This window comes from Thalassophryne amazonica, chromosome 1 (assembly GCF_902500255.1).
Source record: "Thalassophryne amazonica chromosome 1, fThaAma1.1, whole genome shotgun sequence".
Taxonomy (NCBI): domain Eukaryota; kingdom Metazoa; phylum Chordata; class Actinopteri; order Batrachoidiformes; family Batrachoididae; genus Thalassophryne; species Thalassophryne amazonica.
Genome location: NC_047103.1, coordinates 108752920 through 108780243, shown reverse-complemented (window position 1 = coordinate 108780243; position 27324 = coordinate 108752920). Strand labels below are relative to the sequence as shown.

Below are 27324 nucleotides of genomic sequence, written 5' to 3'. Positions count from 1 at the left end.
AAAAAATCCATTCCTTTCCATTCCCACGCTTATAAAATGTCTACATAAATACGGGTCAGTATCGGGATACAAAATTGAGACTAAGTCAGAAGCCATGATGATCTCGGGTACCTGGCCTATACTATTGAATAACAGCGTCTCCTTTCGCTGGTCTAAACAGGGATTTAGGTATCTAGGCACACCTAACCCCACTCAGTTATTTGAGGCCAATTATAGCAAATTAATTAGACAAATAAAGAGGGATGTGACACGTTGGGAGGTGCTTCCGCTGTCTTTATTTGGTAGAGACAGTAAAAATGAACCTATTGCCTAGACTTCTTTTTTTGTTTCAGTCCCTCCCAGTAAGAGTAGCTGTTCCCACTCTAAAAATGTTAGATAAACTAATATCAACATTTATTTGGCAAAGGAAGAGGCCGAGGATAAAACTGAAATGCCTCCATCTGCCTAAGGACAGGGGAGGACTGAGTTTACCAAATTTTAAAAATTACTATTGGGCTGCACAAATAAACGCAATCGTGGCATGGCTTAGATATCATCAGGAAACAATATGGACTCAGATAGAGCAGAATTCAATTAAGGGTGTCCCTTTATCAATACTGCCCTTTATTGACATAAAGTCAATCAAAAAGATTAAATTAAAGAATGAATGGATAAAACACACTTTGGATAAAACACACCAGTGCTCACTCAAAGCCTGCCCACAGGCGAATGACGCAACCGACAGGCGTGAAAAAACTCACGCATGCGCATGAAGGTTCAAGCTTGGCTGATGCAAGCGCACATGATTCAAATCCATATAGTTTTTGGAAAAAAAAAAAAGGTCGGAAACTTTTCTGACAGACCTAGTATATAGCGCTTTTCCATCTGCATTAGTGATTTTCCAGTCAAGCTGGGATTTGAACCGAGGATCTTCTGGTCTCAAGCCCAATGCCTAAATCACTAGACCCCCAAAAAATCTCTAGGACAATAGAAAACAGACATTGGATTCTTTTTTTCTTTTGTTCAAAGACTTATATTCCCTTAGTGAGGAGTCTGTGTCCTTTCCATCCTGATCCGCTTGGGGTTGCTGCTGTGCTTTCATTTTGATGGACCTGGCAATGTTACATGAACATAAAAAGTGAATTTTGCCATTCTGGGGTCAATTTTCCCCAGACACATGGGCAGCGTGGTGTTCTGTTTGCATCCAATTTGCTTCTGAAATGATTTATTTGGATTTTTGTCACTTAACCTGAATTTTGGGTTCAGATGTAGGATTTCTCAATAACATGCAGCCTTCATTCTTTTTAGGTTTTGTTAACTATCTGGAAGGGGTTTTCAGTAACTTGTTAATACTCTGGCTGATAAGCATCTGCCAGGCTTCCCAAAAGAATGCTTTGAGGTGTTATAAATTAATTAATGGGTACTTGGTCTTTGACATCCTGATACTGCTTTGGCCAAGAGAAATACTTTGGTGTCACTTTGATATTATCCATGCTTCGGGAGCATAGATTTCAGGACCTTTGTAAAAAAAAAAAAAAAAAAAAAAAGGTCTTGAGGTCTTGTGCAAACTTTCACAGTCTTCTCATTAGGTCAACTTCAACACAGGTTCTTGTCGGTCAAACCACTGGAAATTTATCACCATACTGTAGATCGAGGGGTAGTGCTTGGGTCTGGTTTCTGTGCCACAGCTCTGTGCCCGCTGGATTTGTAGAAACATACCATCTTGTAACAAGTTCTGTCAACAGGTTTTCCATAAACTTTATCATCGAGTTACCTTCGGAGTTCTCCAGTACACCATAGACCTGAATGTTATTACTTCTGGACCAGCTTTCCAAATCTCTGACTTTCCCACAGCCTGCTTTGTTCTTCCAACAAGCATAGCAATGGCAAGATCCTCTTTTGTTACAGCACTGCTTGCTTCTGTTCCTGTGATGCTGTTTGGCTATGATCTTGGAGCATGGTCTCAACTTGAGTTAGCTTCTGGTTTAGCTTGTGCCTCAGTGTTGCTAGTTCATCTTTGAAGTCTTTTTTAAAATCCACCTTAAGGTCTGATATAGCTGACTGTATCGTTTCTAAAGTCGCAGATATTTTAGATAGTAGCTCTATTCTCAAGCAGCTCATCTTGAGAATCATCAGCTTTTCTACTAGCAAGTGGTTGGTCATTAGCCTCCTCGATTGCTTCAGTACTTTTATTAGGTTGCAACGTTGTTTGTTCAAATACTTGACCGTTCTGAGTCCTAGGTCCTTTTCCTTCTGTTATTTCTATTTTTGTGTGGACGTTTTCAAGTAGGAGAGTTATTTTTAAATACAGACTGAAATGGAACGTTCAACTATGTGTCTGACCAGAAAATGGCTTCATCCTGAAGTCATGGGATCTTTGTTTACGGGCCAAATAGTTTTTTGTGTTCTTGTACTTATTTTTGCACCGGCTCAACAAAGCAAATTCTTTGTATGTGACCACGTACTTAGCAATAAACATATTTCTGATCTTGACTACTCTGAAACGTGTTATCTTCTTTGATTGGCATTAACTACTGTTTATTTGTGACTAAATCTTTGTTACTGGTTTTGATTTCAGGAATCGAGCGCACTATAGTATTTGTGGACACAAAGAGACAGGCTGATTTTATTGCTACATTCTTATGTCAGGAGAAACTTCCGACTACTAGCATTCATGGGTAAGTGATGTGCTCATTTTCCTCACTTCTTCTGTGCTGTAAGGCTGTTTGTAATGGGTTTTGTTGTTGTTGCGTAGTGACCGGGAGCAGCGGGAGCGAGAGCAAGCTCTGAAAGAGTTTCGCTCTGGTAAAAGTCCCATCCTTGTAGCTACCTCTGTAGCTGCTCGGGGTCTGGATATACCAGATGTGCACCATGTGGTCAATTTTGACCTCCCCAACAACATTGATGAATATGTACACCGCATTGGAAGAACTGGCCGTTGTGGTAACACTGGGAGGGCAGTGTCCTTTTTTGACCCTGATATTGATGGCCAACTTGCTCGTTCCCTTATCACGGTGCTTTCCAAGGTAAGTGTACTGCCAGTTCAGGGATCTAACAGAAAGCCACATTAAAGTGGATCCCAAGTTGCACAAGTTTTCTAATAGCAGTGAAAAGCCTGTTTATGTAGTTAAAATGTTGGTGACATTTTTATGCAAACAAATTAAGGCTGCACAAGTAATTGCATTGCAAACATAATTCCGATATCAGCCTATGCGATTACATGCTGCATTTTCTTTTGTAAGTGGCACCTGTTAAAAAAAAATGCCTCTTGAACAAACCAGGGATGAGAAGCTTCCGCGGATCAGCAGATTTCCAACTTTTTCTGGATTTCTGGGCCATTTCTGAGATCAGCGTTGAGAAAAATTGGGTGTAGGGGTGGAGGTGAAGCGGGGCCAGCCGTGCTTGTTAAACACAACCTTTCCTCATATGCACGGAACCGCATTACTGAAACGGCAAGCTAAAACGCGAGATGACATTGGTTACTCTTTCTACAACAGCAGACTTTCAGCCAGTCAGAATCTCTGTAAATCTAAACTCACTGAGAGTGCCCGGATGTGGACAGACCAAGTTTTGGTCTGTCCAGCTGCGTCTGTAACATGGCCAAAATTACAAAGAGAGAGGACGAAGAGCACATTAAAGACATTGTTAGTCGTGTTTAAAAAAAAAAAAAAAGGTTTAAGTGGACATGGTTGGAGCGGGAGGTGGACGTTTACACGACAAAAGCAAGACTCAAATTCGTCCACAAGGTTGAACTCCACGGTAAAGCTCTCTGCACGGCATATTATGTTTGGATTTCATCAACAAAACCTTGGAAGAACACTGTAAGACGAAGAAACATCATCAAATTAAACGGACTAATCTGCCCAGGTCCAGAAGAGTGCAGAAGAGGCCCAGCGAGCCCCAAAGCTCACAACACTAGTACCGAGTGCTGAGCTCCTGACACAGTTCAGTGACTGAACATCCAGTGCTCAGGTGCATGCACAATAATTCTATGCATGCAATTAAAATGTGTTTACAATCACTGAAATTAAGTGTGGCGCAGTTATTTTTACTGTGCACATACTGAAGTGAAATTCAGCGCAGCAAATCCAATGTATGCTGATTTTTGTCAAAATTTGTTTCCATGTTCCATTTATTGTCAAATAAAACCACTAACTTAAAATATATGTATGTGTAGAAAAGCAGAAGAAATACTAAGGTGATCATATATATATATATATATATATATATATATATATATATATATATATATATATATATATATATATATATATATATATATATATGTATGTATATATATATATATATATATATGTATGTATATATATATATATATATATATATATATGTATGTATATAAATTTTTTTTTTTTTTTTTTTCTTGCATAATGCTGACAAATTATTCCTTATTTGTTGTCTTTCTGCTGCCTGGTTCTGTTTTTTTCCTCTCTGTTTGAGGTGCAGCTCCATTCAGAAGTGGGAGTGGGTGTTTCCTTCTGCAAGTCTCACATCCTGTCCACCAACATGGACTTCACAAAATTTCCTGTATTATTTGTATTGTCAATTGTGTCTGAAGCATGGCCCAAGCAGAAAGTCACCCCTTTGAGTCTGGACTGCATGAGGTTTCTTTCTCAAATCATCAGAGGGAGTTTTTCCTTACTACTGTCACCTGTGTTCTGGCTCTAGGGGTTGGTAAGGTTAGACCTTACTTGTGTGAAGTGCCTTGAGGCAGCTTTGTTGTTCTGGTTCAGGCTGAGAGACACACCTGGAGCAAACAAACCACTGAGGGACTTCTTTTAAAACGTTGCTTTTCTTCAGCCATGACATGGAATTAAAGTATTTTCAGACATTGTTTTTCAAAATCATGATGCTTCATGTGGATAACCTTTCGTCAGGCTGTGATGATGAATCCGACTGAAGGGATGTAAACAAGTAAGATTGAGACTTTATATTTACTCCGTGTGTAAAAAGTAAGTCCCTTTGGCTGCTTCCTTATTTTTTTCACTCGGGGTCACCACAGCATATCCAAGGTGGATTCGCATGTTGATTTGGCACAGGTTTTACGCCGGATGCCCTTCCTGATGCAACTCCACATAACATGGAGACATGTGGCAGAGGTTTGAACCGGAACCCTTATGCACTGAAACCAGTGGTGGGTACAGTTCCGATAACAGATAATTATCGAAGATAAAGTTTTCATTATCGGATTATTTTTTTAGATAACTTTAAGAACCATTATCGGACTAATTATCTTCCGATAAATTTTTGTCCGATAACTTTTAGACCGATAATGTAGTAAACAAAGCTGAACAGTGGTACTGATTTTTAAAATTTAAAATCAGTTGAGTACCTACCTGTTAAAAGTTTCATACAGATGTATAGCTCTACCCTCTGCAAACAGAAGAGAGCTGCTTCCAGGAGAAACTGCTCTATCTGCAGGCAAAATAGAACTGGTCACACAAAAAAAGGAAAATCATTTCCTTTAACACTATACTGATACGCTGGCAGTATCACCCAAGTCATCCATAGGCATACATTTTTAACTTATGGTTCAAATTTTAACCAAACTAATTTTGGACAAGGTATTTAAAATCACTTTTATGTCAGAAGTTTTATGAAGTGAAAATATTAGATATATGTAAGTACTGTGCCAATTTTTAAGGTTTTAGTGAGCACATGCTGTGCCCAGCAGTGTATTATGGGTAGGATAGGGTAATCTCAGTACGTTCACGACAGGACAAATGCATTTGAGACACTCTGTTCAGGCTCCACGGACAACAGCATTAAACTCTAGTGCCTAAAGCTCTCGTGAATATATTCTCTGGGTTTATAGACGTTGTTATTGTATTTGCATTTGTTAAATTCCACGCATCTTAAATGTAGCAGACACGGATTATCTGGAATTTCGTTTTGGCAAGTTTTCAAGGCCTCTACTGCCATCTACTGGCCAGTAGTGTTCATGGCAGTATTTGTCCTGAAGCTGGGCAGACACTGAGCTGACAGCGCTGCCGTCAGGCAGAACAAAGATGGAGGAAGAACAAGTTACATTCAAAGGAACTGCCTTATTAACTGATATTCGACAAAAATGACGGTTTTCAGCAACAGCCACCATCTCAGAGTGCTACTTAATAACAATAACTCTGTTATTAACCCAGGTACTGTACTGGTTGATGTTTCAGTCGCTGTGTGATAAATTCCTATGCTTTTTTCTTAATAAGGCTGCTTCTATTAGACGTCTAGTATAGGATCAAATAGTAACCTGACTAATCCTCTGCCACAATCTGCTGTATTTGAGCAGTTTGAACCGGTGTAACAGTTTATCTTCTCCCCTGGATATCCCCCAATATCCTGCCAAAACTTTGGATATGTTTGTCAGTATGTATGTTTGTTTGTAATCATTGCACTTTTCACCTTTAACTCCCTGTGCAGCACACACTTCACATATAGCAGCCCTAGTAAGGTACCTTTCAGTACACAAAAGGATCAAGCTCAAGGTCACAGGAAGGTCAAACACTAAATTCTACTAAACAACTTTCCTGGTCGCAATGTTTGAAATTTTGCCTACCCCCGGCTGCTCATTTTTCAGCTCCCCGCGAGCATCAGGTAGAGGCAGTGGTGTGGCCACGGTTTTTAAAGACAGCTTTAAATGCCGATTTTTATCTTCTAATGCCTACTCCACTTTTGAACTTCAGTTGTTTGTGATGGAGTTTGACTGTCCTGTGCTCTGTGCTGTTGTTTACCGTCCACCAAAATTTTCTGAGTTTCTGGCAGATTTTATCCCAAAATATGACAAATTTTTGGTCTGTGGTGATTTTAATATTCATATCTGTTGTCCTTCTAATCAGCTGGCTGATGATTTTAAAAGCCTCCTGAACTCTTTTGGTCTAACACAAGTTGTGGATGGACCAACACATAATCTTGGGCACACCTTGGACCTGGTTATTTCTTTTGGGCTCTCAGTTTCACTTAAGGACATATCAGACATTGCTATTTCAGATCACTTTCCTGTTATTTTTGAATTTATTGCTCCTCCATCTGCTAGTAAGCCACTTATTCCTGTCTCTCGCCGCCGTTTGGTTACCTCCTCGACAGCGGGGGACTTTGCTGCTGCCTTCATGGACTCTGTTTTATGCCATGAATGGACTGGTTTCTCCATTACTCCCAGATAACATCCTCTCTTCTTTCCACTCTACATGCACAGTAATTTTGGACTCTGTTGCACCGATGTGCTGCAAATCCAGGAAATCAAAATCCGACTCCTGGTTAAATGCCACGACCCGTGCCCTCAGGCAACACTGCTGACGGGCGGAGAGAAAATGGAAAAAGGACAAACTACAGGTGTCTCTGGGTTTTCTGAGGGATAGTCTGACTATCAGAAGGCTGTGAAGGAGGCAAAAGCACAATCTGTCATTATTTCTAGCAGTTGTCATCGTCCCAGTGTGTTATTTCAGACTATAAACTCAGTTGTAAATCCACATACCTCTGTTTTGTTGGACGCTACAACCACAACCTGTGAGGAGTTTCTTCAGTTTTTTATTGATAAGGTTTCATCAGTCAGACAGAACGCTGATCGGAGCTGTAAAGTTGAGTTGTCTGCTCCTCGTGCACATTCTGCTGTGCTCGAACAGTTTGAGCCCATTTCTTTTGCATCTCTCGCTGATGTTGTAAAACACATAAAATCTACAAGTTGTCCTTTAGATGTTGTTCCAGCTAAGGTGCTGAAGGAGGTTTTTAATACTGTTGGGGCGGGTCTCCTAACTTTTATCAATGCTTGTCTTAGATCAGGGTCTGTTCCAGCTGCTTTTAAACATGCTGTGGTTCGACCTCTTCTTAAAAAAACCTCACCTGGACTCATCAGTTTTATCCAATTTTAGACCTGTCTCTCATCTGCCATTTCGTCTTTTTACAGTTACAATCATTTTTAGAAGACAATCTCATCCTTGAAAAATTCCAATCTGGGTTGAGATCGCGACACAGCACTGAGTCAGCACTTTTAAAAGTTCATAATGACATCACTTTGTCGGTGGATGCAGGGAATCCTGCTGTGCTGGTTCTGTTGGACCTCACAGCAGCCTTTGATACGGTGGATCACACAGTACTTGTTTCCTGGTTGGAACATTTTATTGGCATTCATGGTACTGCACTTAAGTGGTTTAGATCATATTTGGCTGAAAGGAGCTTTTCTGTCATGATTGGGGACCTTTACTCATCAACTGCTCCTCTGTGCTGTGGAGTGCCGCAGGGATCTGTCCTTGGGCCGATTCTATTTTCTTTGTACATTCTGCCATTGGGGTCCATTATAACCCAGCACAACCTGTCCTTTCATTGTTATGCAGATGATCTGCAAATCTATCTGCCTGTGAGGACTAATGGGAGTGATGCTTTGTCATCATTATTTAATTGTATTTGTGATGTAAAGCAGTGGCTGTCCCAAAACTTCCTTTACCTGAATGATGGTAAAACTGAGATCATGGTGTTTGAGCGCACTGGCATACCAAATGTGGTTAACACCAAATTTTGGTGCTTTCGCTAACTATGTAAAACCAGCTGTCAAGAATTTGGGAGTGATATTTGACAGCTGTTTGAGGTTCGATGAACAGATAAATTCTGTTGTCAAAGCTAGTTTTTTCCAACTTCGCCTTTTGGCTAAAATAAAGCACTTTCTCAGTAGACGTGATCTTGAGACAGCCATTCATGCTTTCATCAGCTCCAGACTTGATTATTGTAATGCACTTTATTCGGGCATTAATCAGTCGTCTCTTGCACGTCTCCAGTTGGTGCAGAATGCTGCTGCTCGTCTTTTGACAAACACTTTTAGACATGAGCATATTACGCCCGTCCTGTACTCACTCCACTGGCTTCCAGTTCATTTTAGAATTGATTTTAAAATTTTAATGTTTGTTTTTAAAGCTATTTATGGCCTTGCACCTCCCTGCTTGTCTGAAATTTTAACTTTGCGCACCTACAGTAGGACATTAAGGGCATCTGGCCAGCTTTACTTAGATGTTCCAAGGTCAAGATATAAACGCTGGGGTGATCATGCTTTCGCGGTAGCTGGCCCGAGACTGTGGAATGAGCTACCTCTTGAGTTACGTACTATTCCTGACCTAGCACTTTTTAAATCTAAGTTAAAGACTTATTTATTTAAACTGGCTTTTAACACTTAGTGGGGAGGTGACATGTTCTGTTATTTTTACACTCAACAAAAATATAAATGCAACACTTTTGGTTTTGCTCCCATTTTGTATGAGATGAACTCAAAGATCTAAAACTTTTTCCACATACACAATATCACCATTTCCCTCAAATACTGTTCACAAACCAGTCTAAATCTGTGATAGTGAGCACTTCTCCTTTGCTGAGATAATCCATCCCACCTCACAGGTGTGCCATATCAAGATGCTGATTAGACACCATGATTAGTGCACAGGTGTGCCTTAGACTGCCCACAATAAAAGGCCACTCTGAAAGGTGCAGTTTTGTTTTATTGTGGGGGGGACACCAGTCAGTATCTGGTGTGACCACCATTTGTCTCATGCAGTGCAACACATCTCCTTTGCATAGAGTTGATCAGGTTGTCAATTGTGGCCTGTGGAATGTTGGTCCACTCCTCTTCAATGGCAGGAACTGGTACACGCTGTTGTATACGCCGGTACAGAGCATCCCAAACATGCTCAATGGGTGACATGTCCGGTGAGTATGCCGGCCATGCAAGAACTGAGACTTTTTCAGCTTCCAAGAATTGTGTACAGATCCTTGCAACATGGGGCCGTGCATTATCCTGCTGCAACATGAGGTGATGTTCTTGGATGTATGGCACAACAATGGGCCTCAGGATCTCGTCACTGTATCTCTGTGCATTCAAAATGCCATCAATAAAATGCACCTGTGTTCTTCATCCATAACAGACGCCTGCCCATACCATAACCCCACCGCCACCATGGGCCACTCGATCCACAACATTGACATCAGAAAACCGCTCACCCACACGACGCCACACATGCTGTCTGCCATCTGCCCTGGACAGTGTGAACCGGGATTCATCCGTGAAGAGAACACATCTCCAACATGCCAAACGCCAGCGAATGTGAGCATTTGCCCACTCAAGTTGGTTACGACGATGAACTGGAGTCATGTCGAGACCCCGATGAGGACGATGAGCATGCAGATGAGCTTCCCTGAGATGGTTTCTGACTGTTTGTGCAGAAATTCTTTGGTTATGCAAACCGATTGTTTCAGCAGCTGTCCGAGTGGCTGGTCTCAGACGATCTTAGAGGTGAACATGCTGGATGTGGAGGTCCTGGGCTGGTGTGGTTACACGTGGTCTGCGGTTGTGAGGCTGGTGGGATGTACTGCCAAATTCTCTGAAACGCCTCTGGAGACGGCTTATGGTAGAGAAATGAACATTCAATACACGAGCAACAGCTCTGGTTGACATTCCTGCTGTCAGCATGCCAATTGCACGCTCCCTCAAATCTTGCGACATCTGTGGCATTGTGCTGTGTGATAAAACTGCACCTTTCAGAGTGGCCTTTTATTGTGGGCAGTCTAAGGCACACCTGTGCACTAATCATGGTGTCTAATCAGCATCTTGATATGGCACACCTGTGAGGTGGGATGGATTATCTCAGCAAAGGAGAAGTGCTCACTATCACAGATTTAGACTGGTTTGTGAACAATATTTGAGGGAAATGGTGATATTGTGTATGTGGAAAAAGTTTTAGATCTTTCAGTTCATCTCATACAAAATGGGAGCAAAACCAAAAGTGTTGCGTTTATATTTTTGTTGAGTGTATGTTCTTTTTTATGTGTTGTTTTAAAATTTTATGTGTTTTATTTTTGTAAATTTGTGTTTTTAATGTTAAGCACTTTGGACACCAGTCGGTGCTGTAAAGCGCTTTATAAATAAATGTTGATTGATTGACATTTATCAGAGGAATGTCTGATGGAAAAGGTTAGTCACTCCAACACATAAAGCTCGTGTATTATGTCCATCCAGTCCTTGGTGGTTGGTGGTTCCTCTTTCAACCATTGCCGAGTTATAGCCTTTTTACTGGCTGCCTGTAATATTTGTAGCATGTACCAGTCCTGTTTTCTCAGAGGTTGGAATGTTGCCCAAATAAAATGTACAAAAACTCTTCCGTATTTGTAGTCCCATGATCAATTGTGTAATCTTAGCCACCTCTGTCCAATAAGGTGAGATTTTAGGACATTTCCAGAAGATGACCAACAGAAAAATGTCCACATTTCTGCCAACATTTGCTATTTTCAACATTTTTGGTTTGTAGTTCTTTAACCCAGGGTGTAATAAAAAAACGCACTTGGCTACTTCCCACTGTAGCCAAGTGCTTGCTCACAGGGGGTCGTTTTGACCATTGGGGTTTTACATAATTATTGTATGGCCTTGCCTTACAATATAAAGCGCCTTGGGGCAACTGTTTGTTGTGATTTGGCGCTATATAAAAAGATTGATTGATTGATCAGAAATTTTTATTTTAGCATCTTTTTCCCATCTGAGCTTAATATAATTTGTAGATTTTTTTTTTTCTTTCTCATCTGCATTATTGAGCAAGTTCTAGATTTTTTTTTTTTGTCAGTTTCCCTTTGCATGCATCTATAAAAATGTCAAATAGTGGCTGTCTATCCTGCTTGTTGGCAATATCTGCATTGAAGTGGTGTTGTAACTGCAAATACCTAAAAAAAAAAAAAAAAATGTATCCCTTTTCCAGATTATAATTATCTGATAATTGTTGAAAAGACATTAAACCCGTTGGGGAAGATGTTTTCCAATATGCAGTGATGCCCTTATTACACAATAGTTTAAACGTATTATCAACTTTTGCGGGGATAAATTCGGAGTCATATGCTGGCCAGCGCAGGATTTTAGCATCATCTTCCGTGGTCTTGTTTTTGAGTTCTTTAAGCCAGATGCCAAGTGGTACCTTAATCAGGTTAGACACCTTATTTAAAAGCAAGTGCAATAATGGTTTATCCCCTAAAACTGACGGGAGAGGAGTTTGAATTTCAGCTTGATCTATTTCTTTCCACTTGGCATCACATAATGGGTCACACCATGCAATCAGAACCCTGAGCTGGGCAGCTTTATAGTAATTTTTTAAGCACGGGACTGCCATACCACCTTCATTTTTAGGCAGCTGCAGTGTTGCAAACCTTATTCTTGGACTCCGTTTATTCCAGACAAAGTTTGAGAACTTTCTGTTCCATTCAACAAATTGCCTGGAGGGCACTTGAACTGGCAAAGCAAGAAATAAGTAAAGCAATTTGGGCAGCACGATCATTTTTAGTAGTTCAGTTCTGTTATGCATATTCAGTGGCAGTAGTAACCATCGTTTAAGGTCAGATTTGGAGCTTTGCTGCATCAAATTTTTCTAGAAACTGAAAGACCACCAGGTGGACACCATTCGGAAAATTCAGATGGCTTTCAGGGATGATTTTATGGGGATCACACAGATTAAGGAGTGCTCCAGCCGGTTTAAAGACCGCCCACAGCGGCTGAGAGCGTGGCGCACTCCGAGCGCCGATCGACAGGCTGAAACCCCGCTGTAACAACCAGATCATTTCCAAAGTGAAGGCTTTGTTGATGCGGGATGTCGTCTGACTTCGACAGAAATGGCAGAAGACGTGGACATCAGCACTTTTTCGGCACATTACACTGTTACAGGAGTTTTTGTCATGGAAAGAGAAGCAGAGGAATGCGCCACAAAGCTGCGAATGGCGCGGACAAAAGCACCTCCGTGTTGGTCTCACAGGACAGCTTTCGGTGGCTTTTCAGTCGTGTGGCTATACGAGAAATTGTGGATGAGCTGGACATGCCAGAACATGTCCTGTGAGGCTTAATCATGGCGTTGCTTTGCACCATGCGGTTCCGTCCCTACGCGCGAATTCCTCCGTTCCTCTTTCCATGACAAAAACTCCTGTAACAGTGGAATGTGCTGTTCATTTCAAAACTGAACGCTGTGTTGATCCGGGATGTCGTCTGACAACCACAGAAACTGCAGAAGACGTGGACATCAGCACTTTTTCGGCACATTGAGACAGACGTGCGGAGGAATTCGCGAACAGAAAAATGACATTAGTAACGCATCTTGGTTATGTGTAAATGCACCTTTAGCGTTTAGTTTGACTTCGTTCGACCAGCTTAATGTTTTCACACAGTACAGAAGCTGTTTCTGAGTACTGCTGCTGCATTCTTGTACTGTCAGAAATTACAGGGCAAGCTCAGCCTTTTTGCTTGGATTTATATATATATATAATCTGAGTGGGGGCTCAGCTTCGGTGGGCTCAGGCACCTTATATAGGCCAAAATTAATCTTTTGTGTGGATACAATTAATTATTTTGCCACAAGCAGCTGCTGAGTTTGAAACAACAAAAAGTTGTGCAATTTCCATCGGTACGTGAACGCAGCTGCAGCAGGTCCTGCATCCGCTTATTTTTATTATTAAATATAACAATATGAGTGTAGGAATGACAATCCAGGCCTCATGTACAGTGAGGAAAATAAGTATTTGAACACCCTGCGAAGTTCTCCCACTTAGAAATCATGGAGGGGTCTGAAATTTTCATCTAAGGTACATGTCCACTGTGAGAGACATAATCTAAAAAAAAACAAAAAAATCCGGAAATCACAATGTATGATTTTTTTTTTTTTTTTTTTTTTTTTATTTGTATGTTACTGTTGCAAATAAGTATTTGAACCCCTACTAACCAGCAAGAATTCTGGCTCTCACAGACCTGTTAATTTTTCTTTAAGATGCCCTCTTATTCTGCATGCTTTACCTGTATTAATTGCACCTGTTTGAACTTGTTACCTATATAAAAGACACCTGTTCACACATTCAGTCAACCACACTCCAACATGTCCACCATAGCCAAGACCAAAGAGCTGTCTAAGGACACCAGGGACAAAACCGTAGACCTGCACAAGGCTGGGATGTACTACAGGACAACAGGCAAGCAGCTTGGTAGAAGACAACAACTGTTATGATTATTTATTAGAAAGTGGAAGAAACACAAGATGACTGTCAATCTTCCTCGGTCTGGGATTCCATGCAATCTCACTGTGTGGCGTAAGGATGATTCTGAGAAAGCTTAGAACTATACAGGAGGACCTGGTCAATGACCTGAAGAGAGCTGGGACCACAGTCACAAAGATTACATTAGTAACACATGATGCTGTCATGGTTTAAAATCCTGCAGGGCATCAAGGTCCCCCTGTTCAAGCCAGCACATGTCCAGGCCCGTTTGAAGTTCACCAGTGACCATCTGGATGATCCAGAGCAGGCATGGGAGAAGGTCATGTGGACAGATGAGACCAGAATAGAGCTTTTTTGAATCACCTCCACTTACCATGTTTACAGGAGGAGAACAACCCCAAGAAAACCATCCCAACCATAAAGCATGGGGGTGGAAACATCATACTCGGGGGGTGCTCTTCTGCAAAGGGGACAGGACGACTGCACCGTATTGAAGGGAGGATGGATGGGGTCATGTATTGTGAGATTTTGGCAAACAACCTCCTTCCCTCAGTAAGAGCATTGAAGATGGGTCATGGCTGGGTCTTCCAGCATGACAGTGACCCCAAACACACAGCCAGGGCCACTAAGGAGGGGTTCCATAAGAAGCATTTCAAGGTCCTGGAGTGGCCTGGCCAGTCTCCAGACCTGAACACAATAGAAAATCTTTGGAGGGAGCCGAAACTCCAAACCTGAAAGATTTGGAGAAGATCTGTATGGAGGAGTGGACCAAAATCCCTGCTGCAGTGTGTGCAAACCTGGTGACAAACTACAGGAAATGTTTGACCTCTGTAATTGCAAACAAAGGCTACTGTACCAAATATTTACATTAATTTTCACAGGTGTTCAAATACTTATTTGCAGCAGTAACATACAAATAGATTTCCGGATTTTTTTTTTTTTATGTCTCTCACAATGGACATGCACCTAAGATGAAAATTTCAGACCCTTCCATAATTTCTAAGTGGAAAAATTTGCAAAATCGCAGGGTGTTCAAATACTTATTTTCCTCACTGTACATGTGGCAACAGGTAGATGATTCAGATGATTATATAAAGAGCTGTTCTGGAAGGCAGAATTCACATTGTGGATCAGCTACAGCTGGTGGAAATAACCGCACATGGGGAGTCAATGCTCTAATATATTCAGTCATCTTTACACTCATATTTATTCCCCCCCCTTGACAGTTTGTTATAAATCAATATATATGGCTTAGTAATGTAATACAGTGATAGAGCAGTCACCACTGAGGTACCAGAGCAGGTGGGTCCACTGACGTGCGCACAGATCTCCACAGCTTCTGTTTGCAGTTTCTCCAGGACTCAGGTGCTATGACCTCTGTCCCAGCGGCGATTCCTGGAACTCAGAGATGTAGACACACACTGCTCCAGCTGTGGCTCCAGGCGCGTTTGGTTTAAAGCGTCAAGATCAACGTTAGCTACAGTTTTGTTTCTCTTGCGCTCTTGATTCACAGGCTATTCAGTGATAAAGCTCTTTTGTCCACCTTTTCTCAACAAACTGATTTTTTTTATTTCTCCCTTTGTTCAGGAATCGTCGTATGCTGTGTGACTGGGCCGTAACTGAAAAAAATCGAATACAAGTTCTGTTAGAAAACTATCCGACCTTTTTATTTTTTTTTAAAACTATATGGATTTGAATCGTGCGCTTACATCAGCCAAGCTTGAACCTTCGTGCGCATGTGAGTTTTTTTTCACGCCTGTCGGTTGCGTCATTCGCCTGTGGGCAGGCTTTGAGTGAGCACTGGTCCACCCCCCTCGATTTTCATTGTCAGGGAAATGGCTGAGCGATTGGAGCAGCGCTGAATCAAATTTTTCCAGAAACTGAGACAGCCAGGTGGAAACCATTCGGAAGATTCAGACGGCTTTCGGTGAGGATACTCTGGGCGTCACAGATTAAGGATCATTACAACCGGATTAAAGACGGCCCACAGCGGCGGAGGGCGCGCCGCACTCCGAGTGGCCATCGACAGGCTGAAACGACCAGATCATTTCCAAAGTGAACGCTGTGTTGATCCGGGACGTCGTCTGACTACCAGAGAAGTTGCAGAAGAGGTGGACATCAGTACTTTTGCGGCACATTCCACTGTTAAAGGGGATTTTGTAATGAAAGACGTGCGGAGGAATTCGCGCGTCGGGACGGAGCCGCAGTGGCGCACAACAAAAAGCACGTCCGTGTTGGAAACCATTCGGAAGATTCAGACGGCTTTCGGTGGCTTTTCAGTTGAGTATCCGAGAAATTGTGTAACAGCTGGGCATGTCACAACTTGTCCTGTGAGACTTCCAACACGGACGTGCTTTTTGTTGTGCGCCATTAGTGGCTCTGCCCCGACGCGCGAATTCCTCCGCACGTCTTTCATTACAAAATCTCCTGTAACAGTGGAATGTGCCACAAAAGTGCTGATGTCCACCTCTTCTGCAACTTCTCTGGTAGTCAGACGACGTCCCGGATCAACACAGCGTTGATCCCACCATCCCACCCTTTGGTGTTAAATTCCACTTTGCATTCCCCTTTGTACACTCAATACACTGTAAAACATGATACATTCGTGCAACTCATACATTTTGAGGAAAGTGACTATACTCATTTTGCTTATATTCACACAGATATTGGCAGTGCTTCTTGGCAGCCAGTACTAATTTTTACAAATCGTTTGAGTTGATTGACTGGACTGCTCTTTGAGACATCCTGAGAATGCTCCAACAAGTTGCTGGATATCATACCTGGCCCACACACAAGGACTCTGAGGGCTATACAGAGCGGCACTAGAATCCATGAATTTTTCCCAGTCAGTCAGGGATGTGTTGTGGCTCAGACACTGTTCTGTGCTTGCATGGATGTGGTGTTGATTAGAGTTGTAGAAGTCAGCAGCTTAGATGCCTTTGTTGGCGATTAAAGGTTTAGAGTCCTTGATTTTGCAGATCATGCATTCAGGGGCAGATCCAGGATTTTGTAAAGCAGGGGGCGCAGTTTGGTCCCTTGTGTCCTTAGACAGCTCTTTGGTCTTAGCTATGGTGGACAGGTTGGAGTGTGATTGATTGTGTGAACAGGTGTCTTTTATACAGGTAACAACTTCAAACAGGTGCAGTTAATACAGAATAAGAGGGCTTCTTAAAGACAAACAGGTCTGTGAGAGCCAGAATTCTTGCTGGTTGGTAGGTGTTTGAATACTTATTTGCAGCAGTAACATACAAAAAAATCATACATTGTGATTTCCGGATTTTTTTATTCGGGGGGGTGGGGGATTATTTCTCTCACAGTGGACATGCACCTAAGATGAAAATTTCAGACCCCTCCATGATTTAAGTGGGAGAACTTGCAAAACCGCAGTGTGTTCAAATACTTATTTTCCTCACTGTTATATACAGTAGTGTTCAGAACAATAGTAGTGCTATGTGACTAAAAAGATTAATCCAGGTTTTGAGTATATTTCTTATTGTTACATGGGAGCAAGGTACCAGTAGATTCTCACAAATCCAACAAGACCAAGCCTTCATGATATGCACACTCTTAAGGCTATGAAATTGGGCTATTAGTAAAAAAAAGTAGAAAAGGGGTTGTTCACAATAATAGTAGTGTGGCATTCAGTTAGTGAGTTTGTCAATTTTGTGGAACAAACAGGTGTGAATCAGATGTCCCCTATTTAAGGATGAAGCCAGCACCTGTTGAACATGCTTTTCTCTTTGAAAGCCTGAGGAAAATGGGACGTTAAAGACATTGTTCAGAACAGCGTAGCTTGATTAACAAGTTGATTGGAGAGGGGAAAACTTATACGCAGGTGCAAAAAATCTGTTGTTTGTTCAGGCTGTTCATCTACAATGATCTCCAATGCTTTAAAATGGACCAAAAAAAACCAGAGACACGTGGAAGAAAACGGAAAACCACCATCAAAATGGATAGAAGAATAACCAGAGTGGCAAAGACTCACCCATTGATCAGCTCCAAGATGATCAAAGACAGTCTGGAGTTACCTATAAGTGCTGTGACAAGACGCCTGTGTGAAGCTAATTTATTTGCAAGAATCCCCACAAAGTCCCTCTGTTAAATAAAAGACGTGCAGAAGAGGTTACAATTTGCCAAAGAAAATATCAACTGGCCTAAAGAGAAATGGAGGAATATTTTGTGGACTGAGGAGAGTAAAATTGTTCTTTTTGGGTCCAAGGGCCACAGACAGTTTGTGAGACGACCCCCAAACTCTGAATTTAAGCCAGAGTTCACAAAGACAGTGAAGCATGGTGGTGCAAGCATCATGATATGGGCATGTTTCTCCTACTATGGTGTTGGGCCTATATATCGCATACCAGGTATCATGGATCAGTTTGGATATGTCAAAATACTTGAAGAGGTCATGTTGCCTTATGCTGAAGAGGACATGCCCTTGAAATGGGTGTTTCAACAAGACAATCACCCCAAGCACACTAGTAAACGAGCAAAATTTTGGTTCCAAACCAACAAATTAATGCCTCGCAGATGTGAAGAAATCATGAAAAACTGTGGTTATTACAACTAAATACTAGTTTAGTGATTCACAGGATTGCTAAAAAAAAAAGCAGTTTGAACATAATAGTTTTGAGTTTGTAGCATCAACAGCAGATGCTACTATTATTGTGAACACCCCCTTTTCTACTTTTTTTTTTACCTAATAGCCCAATTTCATAGCCTTAAGAGTGTGCATATCGTGAATGCTTGGTCTTGTTGGATTTGTGAAAATCTACTGAATCTACTGGTACCTTGTTTCCCATGTAGAAATATACTCAAAACCTGGATTAATCTTTTTAGTCACATAGCACTACTATTATTCTGAACACTATATATATATATATATATATATATATATATATATATATATATATATATATATATATATATATATATATATATATAATGTGTGTGTGTGTCATCATGTTGCCTGTGAAAAACAATGTCATGGAGACATGCGAGCTGACATGGGTTAAAACGGCTGCAGCAGCCGTACGTGATTTGTTGCAGATCACATCTATTTCTTTCTGTTCGATCTGACCACATCTGTGACATTCCACGTCATGCATAAAGCCACAATTAACAGCTGAGCTGTGCAATTCAGGCTGATGTACACACACATTCAGGTCCAAGTTCCCACTCACTCAATTTAAAATAAAATTTTGCTTTCATTAAAGCTCCATTGAACGGAACACAAAAGGCGCTTTTCCACTTCACAAAAGTAGCACTACTCGGCTCGACTCTACTCGGTTTTCATGCTTTTCCATTAGGGTAGTATCTGGTACCGGGTCCTTTTTTTTATTACCTGCTCAGGAACGGTTACAAGCGAGCCGAGCCGATACTAAAATGTGACGTCAACAGGCTGCCGGCCACTGATTGGTCAGAGAACGTCGTCACTGGACGAGTCATGAGTGCGCCGTCCGAGAGGAAAATCAAAACCCGCCATTTTTAAATAGTCACAGCGGCGTTACAGTGACTGTTTTCTTTCGTTTCACGGTGAGTTTTTTTTTTTTTTTTTTTACTCACACAAAACCACACCGTGGTCTGTGGATGAGCTGCGGACGTTTATGTTTGACGGAGGAGAGAATACGGAGAGGTGGATGAAGCGATCCGAAATGAGGCCGCACTCGGCTCACCGGACATTACAGCAACTCGGAGAACAGCTGAAAAAGCTTGAAAGTGATTAAAGGACCACAATGACCGGAGTAGGTCGGACCGCGAGGGCTGGAAACGGTTCGACCGCAGGAACACTGTTTACGGACACCGACTGACGAGTACCCGGAGGCAGGACGACCGCGACTGGGCCACGGCTTTGATGGAAGCGACGGATGGTAAGTGTTTTTGTGACTGTAGTCTGCTTGAAAGCACTGTTTAACGTTCCTTATCCCATTGGTGGTGGGAAGCACACTTTAACAAACTAAGATTGAGTCTAAACTTGTTAAAGTAACATCGTTGTCTCATGTATGCGGACACAGTGAGCTAGCTGACTGCTAACTAGCGAGCTAGCTAACTCCGTGCTCTGCTTTAAAGTATTAAGGCAGAAAAACACCTCAAGTCAGCAAGACAACAAACGTGTACATTTGACTCATTTAGTGCCATTACGGTGATGTTTTTTTTTTGTTGTTTTTTTTACATGTCGCCATTTTCTGTTTTTGTTGAAGAATTCAGTTCCATAAGCGAGGAGGGATCGAACACCAGCTTCAACATCTGTATCAGCATCCAGCACCACACAGTAACGCGTCATCTCAGGTAAGAATGTGTCTCACATCACCTTAACTTTCCCAAATACGATATATATATATATATATATATATATATATATATAGGGTGACCCCCTCCCAAAAAAAAAAAATCCAGAACCCATAAATATTGTCATAAATCCCACAAACCTTCCCAAAGTTTCAGTTATCTTGATCGCTTTGCATAAAAGTCATGTTCTTTCAAAATGATGCTCCAAATGATCTGATTTGTTGGAGGATCATTTTGAAAGAACATAATTTTTATGTAAAGTGACCAAGATAACTGAAACTCTGGGGAATGATCATACAGAGACTGAAGGTTTTTTTTTTTTTTTTTTAACTTTCTTTCCCATTTCTACCTTCATTATTGTCCAGGCAAGAGATAAAGGGAGCCTGTTCCAGCAGGAGAATCTCACCATCTTGAGTGACGTTGAGGCTGAAGCTGAACTGGGTTCAGTGTGATCGACACATCTGGCTGATCCTTGAGGAAGCAACGGTGGTGGATGCTGCATTTAATCAGGCATATCTTGGCGTGCTGGGCGACCTTGTGCATGCGATGCGTGACCGGGGCATGAGACCTGCGCCCCCAATCCAGACTACAGACACATGAAACTTTTGTTTAGTTTGTGTTGCTTTTTTGTGTGTGTATTTGCTCTTTTTTGTTGCAGTAAACAATTTGACTCATGTGACTGTATCATAATTTGTCATTTCATTCTGAGTCAACAGTAAAAAACATTTTGGTTCATTTCTAAGAATTTTTCATTTGGGTTTTTGCCGTTCCAGAAGACACTGCACACTACACCTGGCTGAATCTTTACACAGATGCTGGAATAATCATGTCTAAACTGAGATTTTACCAAATGGTATTTAACATAAACAAAAGTTTAGTCACTTCAGTGAAGGCACATTACATCAAGGAATTTTGAACAACCAGTTTTACTGTCTTACATTTACATTTTACCCCATTAAATGTAAAGCTTATTTTACTACTGGATTATGCTTAAACAGCTTTTCAAACTGTTAGCCTTTAAATCAGTAAACCTTGGTAACTTTTACAAATCAAAATGTTACACAAAAGTGGAGACATTTTAGCAAAAAGTACAAAAATTTATTAAAAATCCAGTGAAACATAACTGGTGTATAACATGATGATGATAAAGGTGTCCCATTCCGTGGCATGAACCTCCGCAGTGGTGACTCTGAGAAAACCATCTGAAATACACACAGCATACATATTTTAATTAGTGCTGTCAGGTTATTAAAAAATAATGTAAGTGATTACAGGGTTTGTGATTAATCTAAATGAATCATTTAATTGCAGGTATATTTACATATTAAGTAGGTATTAAGCCGTAAATTGGTCTTAAATTGGGAGAACTGTCTAAGTGTAATTTGGATGGGTTAAATGCAGGCAAATTGTATTTATGTGTACAATGACAATAAAAGGATATCAATCAATTTTATTTATATAGCGCCAAATCACAACAAACAGTTGCCCCAAGGCGCTTTATATTGTAAGGCAAGGCCATACAATAATTGCGTAAAAACCCCAACGGTCAAAACGACCCCGTGAGCAAGCAGTTGGCGACAGTGGGAAGGAAAAAAACTCCCTTTTAACAGGAAGAAACCTCCAGCAGAACCAGGCTCAGGGAGGGGCAGTCTTCTGCTGGGACTGGTTGGGGCTGAGGGAGAGAACCAGGAAAAAGACATGCTGTGGAGGGGAGCAGAGATCAATCACTAATGATTAAATGCAGAGTGGTGCATACAGAGCAAAAAGAGAAAGAAACACTTAGTGCATCATGGGAACCCCCCAGCAGTCTAAGTCTATAGCAGCATAACTAAGGGATGGTCCAGGGTCACCTGATCCAGCCCTAACTATAAGCTTTAGCAAAAAGGAAAGTTTTAAGCCTAATCTTAAAAGTAGAGAGGGTGTCTGTCTCCCTGATCTGAATTGGGAGCTGGTTCCACAGGAGAGGAGCCTGAAAGCTGAAGGCTCTGCCTCCCATTCTACTCTTACAAACCCTAGGAACTACAAGTAAGCCTGCAGTCTGAGAGCGAAGCGCTCTATTGGGGTGACATGGTAGTGATATGGTGATATAAAGAATGTCTCTAAAAACAGAATTGTGGGAGTTTGGAGTCTGATTCTTTCTGCACAATATGACTCCTTTAATAATTATCTTATTAGATTTCATATTTTAAATTTGTCCATTGAACATTAAAATCTGGATGAAAAACAAACGTTTTTAATATGTTTTAAGCCTGTTCGAGTTCAGTGACGACATTAACGGTCATTAAAACCAAATCAACATTTTGTGCGTGAACATCAGTAAATGCACAAACTCCCACATTTGAGATTTAACAATAAGTTATCAAAGCAAGTTACTTTGGTTAATAAAAAAAAAAAGTATTGACATTAACATGTTTATTGCTCAGAAACGCGTCTTTATTTACAGACCAAGTCACTGATGTTAAAACAAAATGGAGCAAAGTGTGACTGAAGGCCTGATAGGTATTGTAATTAATCTAAATTAATGCTTTATTTTGACAGCCACAATTTTAACAGTTAATAGCGAGAGCCTGCAGTTATTAATTATTTACGAGCTTAGGAAGCTAACGATTAGCTTACCGTCATGCTTTGCCTCTTCATCTCTAGCAGCTTATATCTTCTCATCTCCATCTTCATTTGAATTCCCAAAGTCTTCTGTACGTCTCAAGCGTGTTTTTCTCGCCGCCAACAACTTTCTCTTAAAAACTCAGAGCAGTAAACACACCGAGTTCGCCATTGTTTATGTTTGTGTCGCGTATAAAACGACGTCACTGCAGTTTGCTCTGCTGACCCCGCCCACGTTGAAGAGGTACTATTTGCAGTAGAAAAACTCGCGCTTGGAACCAAACCGAGTAGAGCCGAGTAGAGTAGAGCTGGGTAGTGCTGGTGCTTTGTAGTGGAAAAGTGGCTAAAGTGAAAGATGAAAAAGGAACTTGCTATTCACCCAGTTAAAGAAATTCCCCCACACGCATCACGAGTGCACGACTGCACAACCTCCAGCCAATTGATTAAAGATTCACTTGTCCTCACACAGATGGAAAGCCAGAGAACATTTTCAATTTCCACTGGTCCTCAGGTAAAGATTGCCGGCCAAAGAATGTCCAGGTCCACTTGCCCTCAGGTTCTGATCACATGTGCATAATGTCCATCACAACTGTGCCTTTAGCTCAACTTCTGTCACGATTGTGGCACGTTAGAGAGTCCATTATCTCTTGAAAATCGCGTCTTCTGAGTTTTTCTAATATGACACATACATGCGTGTCCAGGAAGTCTTTAAAAACAGCATGGTATAGACAGTCCACGTCATGTTCACAGTAGCAGTAGACCAGTATCCTGCGTCACACACAGCAGCATCACCACAATTAGGTTCCAAAATCCAACAGACTCTGGAAAAAGTTGAGTTTTGGGGTGAAGTGTGTCATCTCCTAGGTAAACCCGAGCCATCACTTTCAAAGAAAAGCTTGAAAGCTTAGTTATTGAGCACATGTGTGGAGAGACAATCATGAATACTTTGATGTTGTGTTGCTAACTGGGATGTTAAAAAATGTACAACATGCCCTTTAACTAATCAGCTGAAGCTGCAGCAGGAACACATGGACAACATACAGAACAAGTGATCCCCAGTAGCACAATTGCTGACCATTCTGTACTGTTAACATTGAAGCACAGTCTTGTTGCTGGATTCTTTTGATGTGTTTGGGTGTTACAGGCACAGCAGGAAGTGCCAACTTGGTTGGAGGAGTCCGCATTTAATGACTGTGGCAACGCTGCCTTTAGCCCACCAAGAAGAGACTTGAGTGCCACAGACTCTCGGAAGGTATCTTGTGTTAACTGTCTTTTTTGTCTGGTGTTTTTCTGTTTGCTTTTGATTTGTGTTTTAACTGGGTTTTATTTCTTCTTAAGGGAAGAGTTTTCCAAGACAATGTAATGACCCAGCCAACTAATCCATCAGGTGATGATGATGATGAATGGGAGTAGAAGAGCTGCACTCCCACATGGAATGCAGGAGATAGATATATATCCCCCCCCCCCCCCCCCCCCCCAAAAAAAAGTGTTTGACACGTTCACATTTTGTCTGTGTGGTGAGTTCAGCTCAAAATGAAAATAAACCGTCACACAATGTTAAATGGGCCACTCTCAACTCCATCATTTTTGTGTGATCATTTGTTGAAAAGTTTTTTTGTTTTTGAAAGTTTGAAGAGTTGGATCTAAAAGCAGCTTCAGCATTTAATATTTCAATTCTGTTATCTTTGTTAAAGATCATTAAGTGGCCTAAGGAATGTTTGCAGTAGTCCAGTGGAAATGCATTTACTTGCATGTGTTATTGCATGTTCCATTAAGGCTTTGATTTAGAGATGTTCGAAAAGGTGAAGGCACATTTCTCATGTTCTTGTGCATTGTACACTTCATTTACATACGTATTAAAGGATATGATTGGACCAGCGATGTTTCGTGTGTGTGCGTGCGTCTGTAATAAAATTTCTAACCTTTAGTTTTGTGCAATGCAAGTGGGGCAACCTAAAATTTTAATGGTTTTGTTGTTACTGTTAATAGTCAGTTTGAACATTAAATATCTTGTCTTTGTGGTGTATTCAATTTAATATAGGTTGAAGAGGATTTGCGAATCCGTGTATTCTGTTTTTATTTACATTTTGCACAATGTCCCAACTTCATTGGAATTGGGGTTGTACAAAGACGACACATCTTGGAACGACGCCCCGGCAGCTGTTATACAGATAATACAGTGTTGCCCACATACGTCCAACAGGTCTTGTTGAAGCTGTTTGCTGTGATACAAAATGTTTTTAACCCAGGTTGATTTTCCAAATATTGCAGGATGCTTTTAGGGTAGTGCTCAAACTCAGGACTGAAGCCAAAAGAATAGAAAAATGTGGCTTGGCCATCTTTTTCAACAGTGCTCGCAGCCAGTGTTCCCCGGGTAAATGTCTTGAGTGGGTGTTTACAATAAAATAGACGGCAGGTGTTATGTGTCGGACGCAGCTCGGAGAACCGACCAGCGTTTGAAGGACCCAGTATGAAATAAGCAGAGCACGGTACAAAGGCTAACTGAATTTAATACATAACAGTGAAAATGTAATAACAGAAAGGTGCGGCCTGGCGTGGTGCGCTCCCAGCAGCGCTAACGGTCCGGAGCCAGAAGCTGTTTCGGACCCAAGGACCCCGCCGACACCCCCCAGGTGGCCGCAACAACCGAGTCTGTGAAAGAAGGAACCATTATGTGAGTCCACACTCTACACACAGAACACTTAAAGGTGTACAAACAGCAAACACTTCCTGGCTTGATTACTGATCAGCTTCCCAACCTGCAGGCATGGAACATCCCGTTCACAAAACTCCACCGCAGTGGAAGCTGATACATGACTAACATACAGCTCAATACAATAAGGTGTGAGGGACACCACATTTACTGACTGTATAACTGTTAGTCACAAAATCCAACGTACCTCAGGAAGTGTGCTGACGAGCGTGAGACCTCACCCCCTCCTCTTTCACAGACCGTGCATCAAACCTGGACATTCTCAGCGTCCGCTGCTGATGAGATGGCTCCCAAGACGACGATCTCACCCGTCTGGTCACAAGGTCGAGTCTCTGGCAAATACACACTGTGCACTCCAGTCTTAAATGCCAACATGCTCCAATCCAGCCAGATGCACCTCAGCTGTGAGTCCTGACGAGTCGCAGGTGATCAGGGTGAGGTCCTGACAGCCTCAGCAACACAGCCACTCAGTCCCAAATGCACGCCACCTGGGAGGAAAACAAAAAGACAAACAAACCGGCAGCCAGGCCCCCCCAGCCATATAACAGCAGGGTTCGGTTTGACCTGGATGAACTCGTCAGACGCCTAAACACTATGAATCTCCTCAGGACCTGCCGCTTGGAATTAATTTCCAGGAGAGAATCGTAACACGCGTACACGATCAGTGTGATGGTGGGAGACAGGGCTCAGAGCACCGCTGTCATCCTCCGGGTTTAAATGGAAGATGTACAGGGCATAACCTTGTGTAAAATCCTCCCCGTTGATGCAGAGAGGTAAGTCCTTGAAGTGTCTCCCCGTGGCCGTGTAGAGATTATAAAACTCTCACCGAGAGTTTGTTGTTAGTCAGGCTGGAACGCGTTCTGGCTGAGTGTGAGGTACTTCACATCATAGTGTCCAAATTCAAATGGCGACAGATGTCTTCTACTGAACACGTGATTCACCATACCCAGAACCACATATTTAGACATGGTTCCTGAAAACAGGTACTCCTGATTGCATGTCCTGGAGTGGTGAGGGATCACCTAAGTCTTGTCATTGATTCGTGATAACGCATACAGGGCGTCCCCTTTCATGAGAGCCGCACAGTAACCCAGTCTCACTGCAGGGGATACGGACACTTTTTTGATAAATAGGGACGCGCCCAGAATTTTCAATTTGAAAGTGCTGCCGTCCAAACCCACCAGACAGAAAGCATCACTGGCTCAAATTAATTTAACTCTAAGATCCATGTTCAGAAGAAGTCTCAAACAAAAAATATGCCTGCGTGCAACTGCCCCTGTACGTGAAATTCTCTCGATCCAGTGCTAAAGCGCATTCTGGCCAAGAGTCCTGCGTTTGGACCCACTGCAGCCATGATGGTCGAATTCTGATGACCCGCTGTGTCCTTGTACTGTAAAACAGTACTGATGTAAACTGTGATTTCCAAGCATCAGGTGAAAAGTTCAGCAGCGTCTTGATCATAGCTCTGTAGGAGAAGGTTGCGCTGGACTGGGATATTAACCTGTCCCCCAGAGTCACGTCGACTTGCGAAAAAATTGTGTTGAGAGGGAAATTTATTATCCCCACGTGGGCATCATCAGCCAGGTCAGTCCCATCAGCGTTCTTAATTTTTAAGCGCAGATGAAGTAAAGTATTTTTGAGGTCTAAATACCTCTCACCGTCTCCAGGGATGAACAATTCGATTGGGCCGTGTTCATCAATGCAGATAACGGGGTGACTTCCACATACTGACTGTTAGATTGATAACTGGG

General features: G+C 41.8%; 1 protein-coding gene across 1 annotated transcript in view; it reads left to right on the top strand.

Annotated features, from left to right (window-relative positions):
• ddx4 (DEAD (Asp-Glu-Ala-Asp) box polypeptide 4) overlaps positions 1–24734 on the top strand; it is a 129578-nt gene extending 104844 nt beyond the window's left edge. The window contains exons 10-13 of the mRNA XM_034173259.1: positions 2558–2657; positions 2735–3005; positions 24005–24112; positions 24199–24734. Coding sequence (XP_034029150.1) covers positions 2558–2657; positions 2735–3005; positions 24005–24112; positions 24199–24273 — 554 coding nt within the window. The 3' untranslated portion in view covers positions 24274–24734. The remainder of the gene's footprint in view (positions 1–2557; positions 2658–2734; positions 3006–24004; positions 24113–24198) is intronic.
• The last annotated feature ends 2590 nt before the right edge of the window (positions 24735–27324 follow it).